This window comes from Caretta caretta, chromosome 3 (assembly GCF_965140235.1).
Source record: "Caretta caretta isolate rCarCar2 chromosome 3, rCarCar1.hap1, whole genome shotgun sequence".
Classification (NCBI taxonomy): Eukaryota; Metazoa; Chordata; order Testudines; family Cheloniidae; genus Caretta; species Caretta caretta.
The window spans coordinates 109084131-109098354 of NC_134208.1; the positions used below are offsets into that span (position 1 = coordinate 109084131).

The 14224-nt window shown below is 38.5% G+C and overlaps 1 protein-coding gene across 5 annotated transcripts in view; it reads left to right on the forward strand.

The window, feature by feature from the left end:
- The window catches only part of ADGRG6 (adhesion G protein-coupled receptor G6), a 155499-nt gene that overhangs the window by 105253 nt on the left and 36022 nt on the right, over positions 1–14224 (forward strand). For all 5 annotated transcript variants that reach the window (XM_048844362.2, XM_048844363.2, XM_048844364.2 and 2 more), the window contains 3 exons: positions 3473–3680; positions 4277–4442; positions 10567–10707. In XM_048844362.2, coding sequence (XP_048700319.2) covers positions 3473–3680; positions 4277–4442; positions 10567–10707 — 515 coding nt within the window. The remainder of the gene's footprint in view (positions 1–3472; positions 3681–4276; positions 4443–10566; positions 10708–14224) is intronic.

Sequence of the window (14224 nt, forward strand, 5' to 3'; positions counted from 1 at the left end):
CATTCTTGTGGTGTTTGGTTTCTCCACCCTATGCCACCATGTCTCCCTCACTCATACTAAATTATTTCAATATTTTTTTAAAAAAATCAAAGCAAATATTTAAAATCTATGAGAAAACAACAAATTGAATCCAGCCTATCCATGACAGTCTCTGGATCAAATTCGGTGCCATGAATTAAATTTTTTATGCCTAGACTGGGGGCAGGTGTTAATTTGCATCAAATTGACAGTCTGTTCCAGTCTGATTTTCAAATGTTTTGTACCTGGGCCCTGATTCAAAGCCATTGAAGTCAATAGAAAGGATTCCAGGGGACTTTGGATTGGACTCCTGGAGCCTTATTCTCATTTACACAAAGACAGCTTTATATCACACTGGTTGTAAAGTGGGAATAAATTACATGGCAGGCGACCAGCTTGGCTTAATGGTGAAATCTTAGCGGATCTTAAACATAAAAAAGAAGCTTACAAGAAGTGGAAGGTTGGACATATGACCAGGGAAGAGTATAAAAATATTGCTCGGGCATGTAGGAATGTTATCAGGAGGGCCAAATCGCACCTGGAGCTGCAGCTAGCCAGAGATGTCAAGAGTAACAAGAAGGGTTTCTTCAGGTATGTTGGCAACAAGAAGAAAGCCAAGGAATGTGTGGGCCCCTTACTGAATGAGGGAGGCAAACTAGTGACAGAGGATGTGGAAAAAGCTAATGTACTCAATGCTTGTTTTGCCTCTGTTTTCACTAACAAGGTTAGCTCCCAGACTGCTACGCTGGGCATCACAAAATGGGGAAGAGATGGACAGCCCTCTGTGGAGATAGAGGTGGTTAGGGACTATTTAGAAAAGCTGGACGTGCACAAGTCCATGGGGCCGGACGAGTTGCATCCGAGAGTGCTGAAGGAACTGGCGGCTGTGATTGCAGAGCCATTGGCCATTATCTTTGAAAACTCGTGGCGAACCGGGGAAGTCCCGGATGACTGGAAAAAGGCTAATGTAGTGCCAATCTTTAAAAAAGGGAAGAAGGAGGATCCTGGGAACTACAGGCCAGTCAGCCTCACTTCAGTCCCTGGAAAAATCATGGAGCAGGTCCTCAAAGAATCAATCCTGAAGCACTTGCATGAGAGGAAAGTGATCAGGAACAGCCAGCATGGATTCACCAAGGGAAGGTCATGCCTGACTAATCTAATCGCCTTCTATGATGAGATTACTGGTTCTGTGGATGAAGGGAAAGCAGTGGATGTATTGTTTCTTGACTTTAGCAAAGCTTTTGACACGGTCTCCCACAGTATTCTTGTCAGCAAGTTAAGGAAGTATGGGCTGGATGAATGCACTACAAGGTGGGTAGAAAGCTGGCTAGATTGTCGGGCTCAACGGGTAGTTATCAATGGCTCCATGTCTAGTTGGCAGCTGGTATCAAGTGGAGTGCCCCAAGGGTCGGTCCTGGGGCCGGTTTTGTTCAATATCTTCATAAATGATCTGGAGGATGGTGTGGATTGCACTCTCAGCAAATTTGCGGATGATACTAAACTGGGAGGAGTGGTAGATATGCTGGAGGGGAGGGATAGGATACAGAAGGACCTAGACAAATTGGAGGATTGGGCCAAAAGAAATCTGATGAGGTTCAATAAGGATAAGTGCAGGGTCCTGCACTTAGGACGGAAGAACCCAATGCACAGCTACAGACTAGGGACCGAATGGCTAGGCAGCAGTTCTGCGGAAAAGGACCTAGGGGTGACAGTGGACGAGAAGCTGGATATGAGTCAGCAGTGTGCCCTTGTTGCCAAGAAGGCCAATGGCATTTTGGGATGTATAAGTAGGGGCATAGCGAGCAGATCGAGGGACGTGATCGTTCCCCTCTATTCGACATTGGTGAGGCCTCATCTGGAGTACTGTGTCCAGTTTTGGGCCCCACACTTCAAGAAGGATGTGGATAAATTGGAGAGAGTCCAGCGAAGGGCAACAAAAATGATTAGGGGTCTGGAACACATGAGTTATGAGGAGAGGCTGAGGGAGCTGGGATTGTTTAGCCTGCAGAAGAGAAGAATGAGGGGGGATTTGATAGCTGCTTTCAACTACCTGAAAGGGGGTTCCAAAGAGGATGGCTCTAGACTGTTCTCAATGGTATCAGATGACAGAACGAGGAGTAATGGTCTCAAGCTGCAGTGGGGGAGGTTTAGATTGGATATTAGGAAAAACTTTTTCACTAAGAGGGTGGTGAAACACTGGAATGCGTTACCTAGGGAGGTGGTAGAATCTCCTTCCTTAGAGGTTTTTAAGGTCAGGCTTGACAAAGCCCTGGCTGGGATGATTTAACTGGGAATTGGTCCTGCTTCGAGCAGGGGGTTGGACTAGATGACCTTCTGGGGTCCCTTCCAACCCTTATATTCTATGATTCTATGATTCTATGATACATGTATACCCATTTTATGGCCTTTTTACACTGCCAGAGTAATGTAAAGGGCCTTAGTGTAAATTGGAGTCATGTTCTTTGTGTACACCAGTGCAAAGTGGATACAGTCACTGGAACATAGGAGTGTAGAATTCTTATTTGGTAGCATTTTAAAGCCAGTTTGAACTTATTTTGCATGGGTGTAAGTGACCATATAAGGGATAAGGCAGTGCAGAATCAGGCACTCGGGTGTAAAATGAATGTAATGTTAGCCAACAGGGCAACAGTGGTTGTATATCAGGAAAAATAACAAATGTGTGAGTGTAGATAAAGTGATTTGTTTATAGTTTTTTCTCCTGCATTCATCACTCTACCTCCTTAGCCTGTAAAATACGTTTTTGTGCACACTCACAGAGTGCCAATTTTTTTCAGATTACATGGCTTGACCTTTTGTACTGATTTTCTGACCAACTGATGCCCCAAGTCTAATTTACACCACTATTTGGGTGTGGCCCACATTGCCACTATATTAAACACCCAATCTTGTCAGAAAAAGCCCTTATATGAGATTTACTTGTCATGCCATTCACGCATAGGCTCTGGGTGAAATGAACTCAATAGAAAAATTCCAATTGACTTCAGTAGGGTCAGGATTTCACTTTCTGAACCCAAAAAGGAGTTAAATTTCTCCTGGAACTGGGACATCAGGAGACCCACTGTTTGGTCTCAGGGATGAAGGAGAATTTGGTTTTCCCAAAGAGAAAGACAGTATAAGATAAGGGCAGGAAAGGAGAGAAGGGAAGGGAAAAGGAAATATGCTTATCTTCTTTCTTTTCCCCCTCTTTTCTTCTTTCATTCATCCATTCTAATCTTTTCCTACTTTAAATGAGGATAAACCCAGATGAAATTAGTAAAAGAAAGAGGAAACAGAGAAGTACATTATATAAGTTCAGCCCATCCTATATACTTTATGTTGATTAATTATTATGTTTGTTCAGTTAGCACTGAATGCATTGTAAATCAACAAGCAAGAATATCTCTTCACATGTATCCCTTTCTCCTTGTGCTCCCTTTTACCTATGTTCTCACAGAAAATGCAGCTGATATAGCCAATCAACTTCTGAACCTCACTGGTGAAGGGCAGCAGCTGACCTCAGACAAAGTCAATGATGTTGTGCAGAAGCTTAAAAAAATTGTGAATGATGAAGAAATTGATGAGTCTTTGGGTTCTACTGTGGTGACAATTTTTTCCAATATTTTAACAAGTTCAGACAGTGTTTTGGCAGCATCATCTTCTGAGTAAGTGTTTCTGAATTTGAGGGAGGAGGTTGAGAAAGTGTTTTACTACCTGTTGGGGTATGGGATCATAAAAACCTCAAGCTTGCTAAATAGAGATACACAAGATACAGCAACCTACCTTAGACTTTTGATTAAGTCCCTTGAAAGACATTTTTCCAGGTGAGATGACTGATAAGATATTTTTCCAAGAGACGTATATCAAGTCTCAAATTAATAGGCTTGACAAAAAGTTAACTATTTTGATATAAGAAATGAAACTGTAATATGAATTTAAATATTATTGGAATGTCAGACAGACAGATCCTTCCTTAGTGCAAATCAGCATAAATACACTGGTTTCAATACCTATATTGATTTACGTCATTTGAGGATCTGGCCCAGAGAGATCAATCTATCAAATCTCCTGTTGGGTTAACAAAAATTAGTGTCAGAAATGGACTCAAAGCGCACAAGACTCATTTTCTTTCCTGATGCTGTATTACTGGTTTCATCATTATTTTTCTTTCTTCTCATCTCTTCTGTTTTGTTTATATGTATATAGATAGATATAGATATATAAAAACAACATTTTTGTTTTTAATTTTCTTTGTTTTTAGAGCTTTAAAAACTATTGATACCTTAGCCTTAAAGATTCAGTTCACTGGACCATCCATGAGCATCTCAACTCGGAACTTGGCACTTGGAGTTTCTTCTATTAATTCAACTTCATTTAGTGGATCCTCCTTCAGTGTTGGTCCCCAGAACAATGCTTCAGATTTTCAGGTACAGAACAGACATTTACACTGGAACCCAAAATATGTCTGATGTTAAGAATTATTACTTATTAGGTATGATACAGTAGCACTGAACCCAGTTGGGAGTATTGATTACCTTTTCTCCCGCATTCTTTCAAATAGTTTAATTTAGTACTTCCATGGGTTATAGGAACTCCAGACCAAATTGTGACTGTTACAAATTTAAATGTTTTGCTGACATATTCCAAACTAGCTCAATTTTTTCATCTACTTGGAAAAATGAGGAGGGAAAATATCCTCTATTAATCTTCCCGTCTCCTGAATTAGACTTTGGCAATGTGTTAGCCAATACACATTATTTAATAGCCCCATATGATTGTCACTTATAACTACCTTTTACAAATAACTGATGATGTTTCTTGGGTTGAGTGTTGCTTTACTGATGTAAAAACAGCTGATGATGTTGGTATCTCTGCCTACAAAAATAATATTGTTGATTTCATACATCGTTTTGCTGATGACCAGAAGTTCCTACGAAATACGTAGCAAGAGTTAAACCCAGGGCAATTTCACTATATCAACAAAATGCCCCACCTGCTTTATTACACACTTCCAAGTGAGCAAAAAATGGTGAATTTCAGACTTACAATAATGTGTCACTATTGTATCTAAAATTCTTCTTAAAGATGACCAAAAGAAGTTGATTGAACTTAGTGTATCTTAGTGTCACCCATGAAAAATAATGAAATATGGGTGTTTTCATCTCAGGCATAGAGATGGATTGTATATTTTTACCTCTCAAATCTACATGTACTCAGCGATGTAATTTTAAAGTTTCCTAAGCAGGTGTCTGCACTCAGTCCTCCTGAACAGTAAATCCAAGGTAGAATGTGCATGAAGGACTTCATCGGTGTTGTGGTACAAGCTTTCATGGATCAATATGGAAACCTCCAACAGTTTTTTAATAATTCTGCTTATTATGAGCCAAACCCCGAGTTCTGCTGTGCACCTGCATCTTCCATTGACTCCAGCAGGAGATAAATGTTCACCAGCTCTTTGATTTTGGCTTCAAGTTGTTAAATATCTTTTTCCTCACAACATCCCTGTGAGCTATAAAGTGCTATTCCCATTTTGTTACAGATAGGGAACTGAGGTACAGAGAGACTAGAGGCCAGATTTTTAATGGTATTTAGGTGCCTAAAAATGAAGATAGGCAACTAGTAGGATTTTCAAAAGCCCCTATGTACCTCATTCCCATTAAATCCTGCCAGGCACCTGTCTGCTTCTTTAGGCACATAAATATATGTAAAAATCTGGCCTCATGTGACTTGACTAAGATCACACAGGGAGCCTGTCAAGGTTCCTCCCCCACTCTGAACTCTAGGGTACAGATGTGGGGACCTGCATGAAAAACCTCCTAAGCTTATCTTTACCAGCTTAGGTCAAAACTTCCCCAAGGTACAAAATTTTACACCCGTTATCCTTGGAATGGCCGCTACCACCACCAAACAATTACTGGTTACTGGGGAAGAGCTGTTTGGACGCGTCTGTCCCCCCAAAATACTTCCCAAAACCTTGCACCCCACTTCCTGGACAAGGTTTGGTAAAAAGCCTCACCAATTTGCCTAGGTGACTACAGACCCAGACCCTTGGATCTTAAGAACAATGAACAATCCTCCCAACACTTGCACCCCCCCTTTCCTGGGAAATGTTGGATAAAAAGCCTCACCAATTTGCATAGGTGACCACAGACCCAAACCCTTGGATCTGAGAACAATGAAAAAGCATTCAGTTTTTACAAGAAGACTTTTAATAAAAAATAGAAGTAAATAGAAATAAAGAAATCCCCCCTGTAAAATCAGGATGGTAGATATCTTACAGGGTAATTAGATTCAAAACATAGAGAACCCCTCTAGGCAAAACTTTAAGTTACAAAAAAGATATACAGACAGAAATAGTTATTCTATTCAGCACAATTCTTTTCTCAGCCATTTAAAGAAATCATAATCTAACACATACCTAGCTAGATTACTTACTAAAAGTTCTAAGACTCCATTCCTGTTCTGTCTCTGGCAAGAGCAGCACACAGACAGACACAGACCCTTTGTCCCTTTCCCTCCTCCCAGCTTTTGAAAGTATCTTGTCTCCTCATTGGTCATTTTGGTCAGGTGCCAGCGAGGTTACCTTTAGCTTCTTAACCCTTTACAGGTGAGAGGAGCTTTCCCCTGGCCAGGAGGGATTTCAAAGGGGTTTACCCTTCCCTTTATATTTATGACAGAGCCTGTGGCAGAGCAGAGAATTGATCCTGAGTTCCTTAGTGCCCTAACCATGAACTGTCATGGCTCTCCCACTTGACCACATGCCAAACACATAGTCTCTGTTTAAGCCTGCAGTGTAGGGGAAGGTAGGTGAGGGTTAAAAAAAAACCACAATAAAAATATTTCTATTATAAACAAATAATCAGACCTGAGGAGCTAATTTCATAATTTAAACATGAAGTTGTGCTAACAGCTAATGCAGATCATTACAGTATAGTGTAACAGAATAATATTGCTGTAATATGCATGAGAAACTAAATTCTCTGTTGGTGTAAACTTGCTATTAAATAACTTGTCATTTCTGTAAGTAACATGCAAATTTATGGCACGATGTACATTCATAACAGTATCATAAAATATTATAGTATTTTAAAATATGGTTCATATTATCTTCTGGACATAAAATTCAAAGGATCAAATTCTCTGCAGGTGTAAATAGGCCTTGTGACATTTACCTTAATGGAGTTTCATTCATTTTCACTCACAGAATTTCACCCATTTTTCTCCAAATCAAATTTAGTGGAAATGGATGAGGAAGTTATGTTATTAATAAAGCTTGATTGCTGAGTGTTATAAAAAAAGGAACAATTATCATTCAGTTTTCACCTTGCATTTATGGAGAGATGAAAGGAAAAATTCTACATTTAGATCTGGGATGTCCTGCATGTATAATAAAAAATATCATCTGTGGCATGAGGACATCCAGGAATATTAGAATTTTCTTGCCCTGGAATAATTTATTACAGGACTGTTTAAATAATGATGAAATCCAGATTGTGCCATAAGAAAAGACAAGTTAATTAATAATGTTCCTATTGGAACACTGAGTTGGTTTTCAGGCTTTTACACTTCCAACAGCTTGTTGAGAATTCTTAGCCCCTTCCCCATCAAAAATTTCCTCAACATCTGTGGTCACAGTTTATATTTCCATGTTTATTAGGCAAGAATTTTTCTCTCCTCTCTAGATGGAAATTCTCTTTCACAAGGTCAAGAACTTCTACCAAATATTGTGATGATCTTTAGGGAATCTTAAAAACCTCAAGCTATATTTCAGACAGCTTCTAAATGTTGTTTTATTTTTTTCCTCTTAAGATGGATATCAAGCAAATCTATCCACAGCAGCTTGAAGAAATTGTACTTTAGTCAAGTATCCTTACAGTTCTTGCCAAATCTTTGACTGTTAGCATTTGGGAATTCATTTTGTTAAATTGTTCCTGTAATATATGCCTATTTTTAGAGAAACCTCTTCCATTCTCTTCACTGAACCTAATAAGACATCTCTAGTAGATGCAGAGTTTCTACTAGCCTTAGCCAATTTATTCTTTGAGGACAACTTACCAGATGAATTTGGCTCTGTGTCCTGTCTGTCTGTCAGGTATTATCCATAAACAGCTGTGATTTTTACAAATGCATGTGTTCTTCACAAATGCTTGATAAACAGTTTGTGTGAACAGGCCTTGTAGCCTATGTCTTGGTTGCTATTTGTACCCTCTGAGTTATCACTTGTGTCACATGATTGGTTGACATAAGCTTATACACACTGGGAGTCCCCTTTAATGATCCTATATTATCTGTGAACTACTGATAATTATTCAAATCAAGTGTGGGAATAATAAGTGCTTTCCAAAATGGCTGCAGAAACTGTAATACATTCACACATTTTTTGCTCTAGTATTTTTAATGTCCATGAGCATTCTTGTCAATAAATATTCATTCTTTCAAATGTTTACAGTAAGCATATAATAAGGGTTGCAAATACCAGTGTGTCATTCACAAGAGTATTTATGAATATATCTTTTTCTGTTGGCCAGTTCTATTTTCCTGTTTAGAGATGGGCTTTTATAGATAATGTTACCAGACACAATGAAGTATTGTAGGTTCCAAAATCCCTTGTGCCATAGTTCCAGATGGTACTCAAGAACTTGAAAGATGGTACTTGAAAGAACGTTCCTGAAGAAATAATATTGAGGTTTAACCAATGACAGTACAATTTCTTTTGTTTACAAAAGTTCTTTCACCAAGGTCAAGTCTTCTGGGCCTTAAATATCAACCATAGCGCTTTTGACCTTTTCAGTCCCTGTTAATGGCTCTGTTACCCACTAATATGAATTTGTAAACTAGTGTAATATGTGTTTATATTCATAGGCACTCATACAAAATTTCAACACTGATGTTCCCATGTCTACTTGTCTGTTAAATTCAGTGTCTTGTTCAGAAAGTTGTAAGTCTCTTGTCTCTTCCATTGTAGCTGCAGGAAAAGAGGAGGCTCTCAGATATATGACAGTGCTGACTGTCAAAATAAGGACCTGATTGCATGGACTGATGGATTGATTGACAGACTTCTAGCTGTTTGACACATTCCTGTGTAGTCTATCCTTATTCTGACTCTAGGGAGTTTCTCATTTTTGCCATATCTAGTTGGTGACCCTAAATATAATTTAAAAAAAATCTTTGTTTTTTTCTTCCCCAGATTGTTTCACACGGAAACTGGACATGCTGATAAGCTATTACAGAATTCAAAAGGGAGAGAATTAAATCTTTTCTAAATGACAAACAACAACATTAATCTAACACTATTGTTACTGCATTAGTCAGTATAAACAGAATTCCAGAAGGAAACATGTCGTTTACTCACTAATTTTGAATATGAGTTATGTAGAAGCTGCTAAGTGGAAACATTTGTTGGTCTCATGGGGAAATTACACATTTAAATATGGTCAACTAAAAATCCACCTTCTAGCAATTTACATGTGTATCAAAAAGTCACCGCAAGACAATCTTAACAAAAAACTGGGGGGAAAGTCCATTAGCACTCATTTATTCCAATGTTGTTTATTAACGTAAAACGGCTAAAAATGTCTCTTAAGACAAGTTAAATATAGCCAGGGCCCATGTATTCTGTGATTTGGTAGAGTTTGCCACAGATCAACCCCTTAATATAGAATTGTGCTCCAGGTTAAAGCTTTCATTTTATAAAGACAAATATTTCTAGCCCTTAGAAAATATTCTAAGGCTTTGTTTATACTGGAAATCCTGTACTCTTTTCCCCAGCAAAGGGGTAAGTGCACTGGTGCTTTCAGCACTGTAAGAGTTAATGTGGATAGTAGCCACCGTTAATTTGCATGATTCTATAGTTAAAATGCCTGAGCCCTGCCCACACTGGTGCTCACATTGCCTCTAGCACTAGTGCAGCCACACTGCTGCTAGAAAGTGGGACATTTTCTAGTGAAGATACACTCAAAACATAAATTAAGTGTAAACTGAAGCAGTGTTGTGTCCCTGAAACAATGGCCCAGCTCTGCAACAATGGCCAAGGAGTACAAAGCATTCCTCATAAAGGCGAAGGCAAAGTTGGTCTGTGTGCTCCCTTACTGCTTGGTTGTTCTCCTGGGTATAAGTGAGAGTAACATGAAGGGTGCTGTAAATTACTGTCACTGATCTGGGCCCCCAGGGATCAATACAGCAGCTGGAGATTACCTTTGTCTACTTCTTGAAGCTATTTGGGCACAGGGCCTGTCTTTTCGTTCTGTGTTTGTACAGCACCTCACACATTGGAGCCCTGGTCCATGATTGGGCTCCTAGGTGCTACAGTAATACAAATAATAATATGTCTCAAGCCTGGACTCCCACAAGGAAGATGTAAAAACATACCAGAACATTATTTTGGACTGTTTCAATCCTCATCTAGCTCCATGCCATATTTATGTTAATGGTTATTGTAGTCTTATGTTCAAATCACATTTGACAATATTGCGGGGAGTTTGCACGGATTCAGTGGACCTTGCTTGATTTCATTTTTGGTCTAATCTGCTCTTTCCTCTTTTTATAAAACAGTTAGATTTTGACAAGAATCAGGGAAATGCCCTGGCTTCTGTTGTTCTGCCCTCAAGTTTACTGAAGAATTTAAGTCAAGATGAGTTTGAAGCTGTATTTAGAGCTCAGTTTACATTCTTCAACAAAAATGGACTTTTCCAGGCAAGTGAAAATATGCTTGAACCAATTTCACCTGGACTGAAGCAAGTGAGCCTGCCAAAGTATAATCATTTTGCAATATCTCATGAGTTATAGAAATTACATGGTAGTAGTAGAGGTAGGCATTAGGAATAAGTATTGCATATTAATAATGACTGGCTTGCCAGTATTTAGTAGTTAGGTTATACATTACGTCAGAGATCTTACTGCAATTCTAAGGAAAGTTTCCTTCCGTATCACACAAACTTCTGCTCATAATAGTCTAGAAGGAATTGATATCCAAGTGGCCATAGGCATAGATTGACATAGCTCCACTGTGTTCAGTTGAGCCACGCTGTTTTACACCAGCTTGGAATTGAGCCTAAAATTATTTCTGCTAAAATTATTTCTCTTCCTTTTTTTTTTAAGTGATCACACAGAGTGAAATTTACCCGTGTGCAGAAGATCAGCACAAGGCGTATGTACCAGTTAAATCCCACTGATACCTTTGTGCTGGTACTTTGCACAGGGGTTAATTCCACCGATAAGAGAGCACGTTAACTTTACTGTTGACCATCACAGATACGCATTCTCAATCCCCATGCAGTGTGTTTACACCTTATATACAGGTTTTCTGAGGGGAAATGGTTACTCAATAAGGTTAGTGATATTGAGATCAGAGAACTGAGGGGATCTAGGTATTTTTTTTCTTCATTAAGTCTGATCATGTGATAATCACTTACCAGGTCCTCATGCACCAACAAGTAAGGAAGATCTTCACAATTGAAAAAATCAGTGTACATTCGAAAGATATTGTATTCATTCAGAAGAAAACATAGTTTTCATAATGAACAGTGTTTTTGGCTTGAGTTCATTTTCCCTTGAATTAGTATTTCAAATGACCTTTGGCTCTTGTGCATCCGCAGGACTCTGTGGTATTGTGTTGTGTGTATATTATTATTTTTATTGGCACTGTTTTGAGATACTTGAGATAATCCAGGCTAGCAAAATACATGTGACCCATAGTTGCCTTCTGAAATACACCCTGCAGTATCTGCAGCTGTTTTAAACAGTTTTCATTTTTAAAATTCATTTTTATTGAAAACCAGGATGATTCCAGTGAGTCAAGAAAACAGAAGCATACAACAGTAGGTTTTGTCGTAACGACACAAAATCCCTATAATGATAAAACATTCTATCTTAATAAATAGCACTAAGCTTGGTCTTCAGAAGCTCCATCATGATTAGTCCTGACTAATCATGATTTCTTCATATTTTATATTAAGGGGCAAAGTTCAACCATAATGATTATAAATTACAATTAATGATACCCTCTCAAAAGACAAATGACATGCCTGACGCCAGATTAGTATTTGGTTGATCTGTCTGATTTCCTTGCGTATGTTCCTGAGTGGTACGAGAATGTGAATGTCAATAAGAAAGATATATTTGATAGGAAGACAATAAAAACGTAAAGCCGCACTAATACTGCAAGCAATTTTTTCAGGAACAGTTTACTTTTTTAAACCATTCATTTAGGCAGTCTAGGTGTGCTCGGTCAGACGTTTGAGAAAGTGAGCATGTGCAAAAACCATATTTTCAATTTGCTAATGTGAGCATTTATGCATTCATCAGACCATAAAATAGAAACAGTAACTTGTGACCAATCACAAGTAGCCAAGATTTCAATCCTATAAGGAGCTCTGACCTCTTCACCGATGCAGGACAAACAGTGAATACTCACTGAGAACTCTTGACAAGCCATCCAGAATTTTTTTTTTAATTGTCAAAAACCTATGTTAAATATTTTTGAGCCATTAAAAATGTTTGAGGAAATCATAATGTGTTCACAGATATTCCTAAACACAAGAGACTAAATTCCCTAGACAAATCATGTGTGGAGAGTTATTTGCCATTCTGTAAGAAGGGAGTACTAGAAGAGGAAGAGGAGGGTTTCTTTCTGGAGATGGCTAGATGGATGCATGAAGAAGGGAAAATTCTCATTTCAAAATGTCATCCTAATCCAGACTAACATTCCCATCTTTCCTTGGAGTACTAATATTATACTGATACTATATTAATAAAAAGACCACCTTGTTCTTGTATAGGGCTTTTCATCTCTAGATCTCAAAGCACGTTTAAACAAACAACATCAGTGCTTGTGCTATCGAAAGATAGTCAAATGCCTCTTCAAGAAGACGCTTCCAAAGAGCACTCAATGCTGCTTGATCATTTCAGCTACAGTAGTTTATATTGGATTCTGATTATGAAGACAATTAAATAATGGTCATTTCCTATTCAAATAAACTACAATATAAAATAATCTGCAGAACATCTCAATCAACAGAAATTTATTGTTTGGTGCATGAAGCACTTTCTTCTGTTAGTGTAAATATATGTAATAAATGCACAGTTCAAAACTTTAAAATAATCTCCACTGGTGTTGGCTATGCCATGTCTCTATTTGAGAGAATGCTAATTGGTGCTATTACATTACACTCTACTATAATTATCTTGTTTGTTAAAGTTTATATGAAAACTTGATTTTAAAAGACTCTATTTTGAGCCTCTGAAGATAGTATTTTAAAATGGTACAGTCTATATGAATTGTATTGAATAGCTATATAAATATTCAACATTTCCTCTCAGATCCCTATAATAGTTCCAGCCACACAATCCCTTCATTTTTATACTTCTTATATTCTCCTGTCTAAAAACTTTTCCCCAACCTTAATTCAGTCCAAACTAACATCATAAGAAGAAATATTAATTGTATTTTATTTTAATTTACAAATGTCTCCTATCCCCTCTTAACAAAGTGTGGGAACCAGGCATCAAATGGCCTTTTGAAGTCTAGCCTCCAATTTGTTCACTAAGTGGCTGATCCAAAGCCCACTGAAATCAGTGGGAGTCATTCCACAAGCTTCATTAGGCTTTGAATCAGACACTAAAAATTAAGAGGGTAGACTTATAGGTTCATAGATATTAAGGTCAGAAGGGACTATTAAGATCATCTAGTCCGACCTCCTGCACAACGCAGGCCACAGAATCTCACCCACCCACTCCACAGAATCTCACCCACCCACTCCTGCGGAAAAACCTCTCACCTATGTCTGAGCTGTTGAAGTCCTCAAATCGTGGTTTAAAGACTTCAAGGAGCAGAGAATCCTCCAGCAAGTGACCTGTTCCCCATGCTGCAGAGGAAGGCGAAAAACCTCCAGGGCCTCTTCCAGTCTGCCCTGGAGGAAAATTCCTTCCCAACCCCAAATATGGCAATGAGCTGAACCCTGAGCATATGGGCAAAATTCACCAGCCAGATATCTTTTGCTGTGTGAACATAAATAGATTTGTAAAAATGTGGCTCATCTCTCTATGCCTTCTCAGAGCAGGTTAGGAATAGCACTGTGGCAGTAATAAAGCCAGTCTCCAGTTGAAATTACTGCCAAATAGGACTGTGTTAGAAATATTGTCTCTTACTATATTGTGTCACTTAGAACTTTTTTTTTTCACATCTTGTGTCGCCTCATGGCCACTTGCTGTC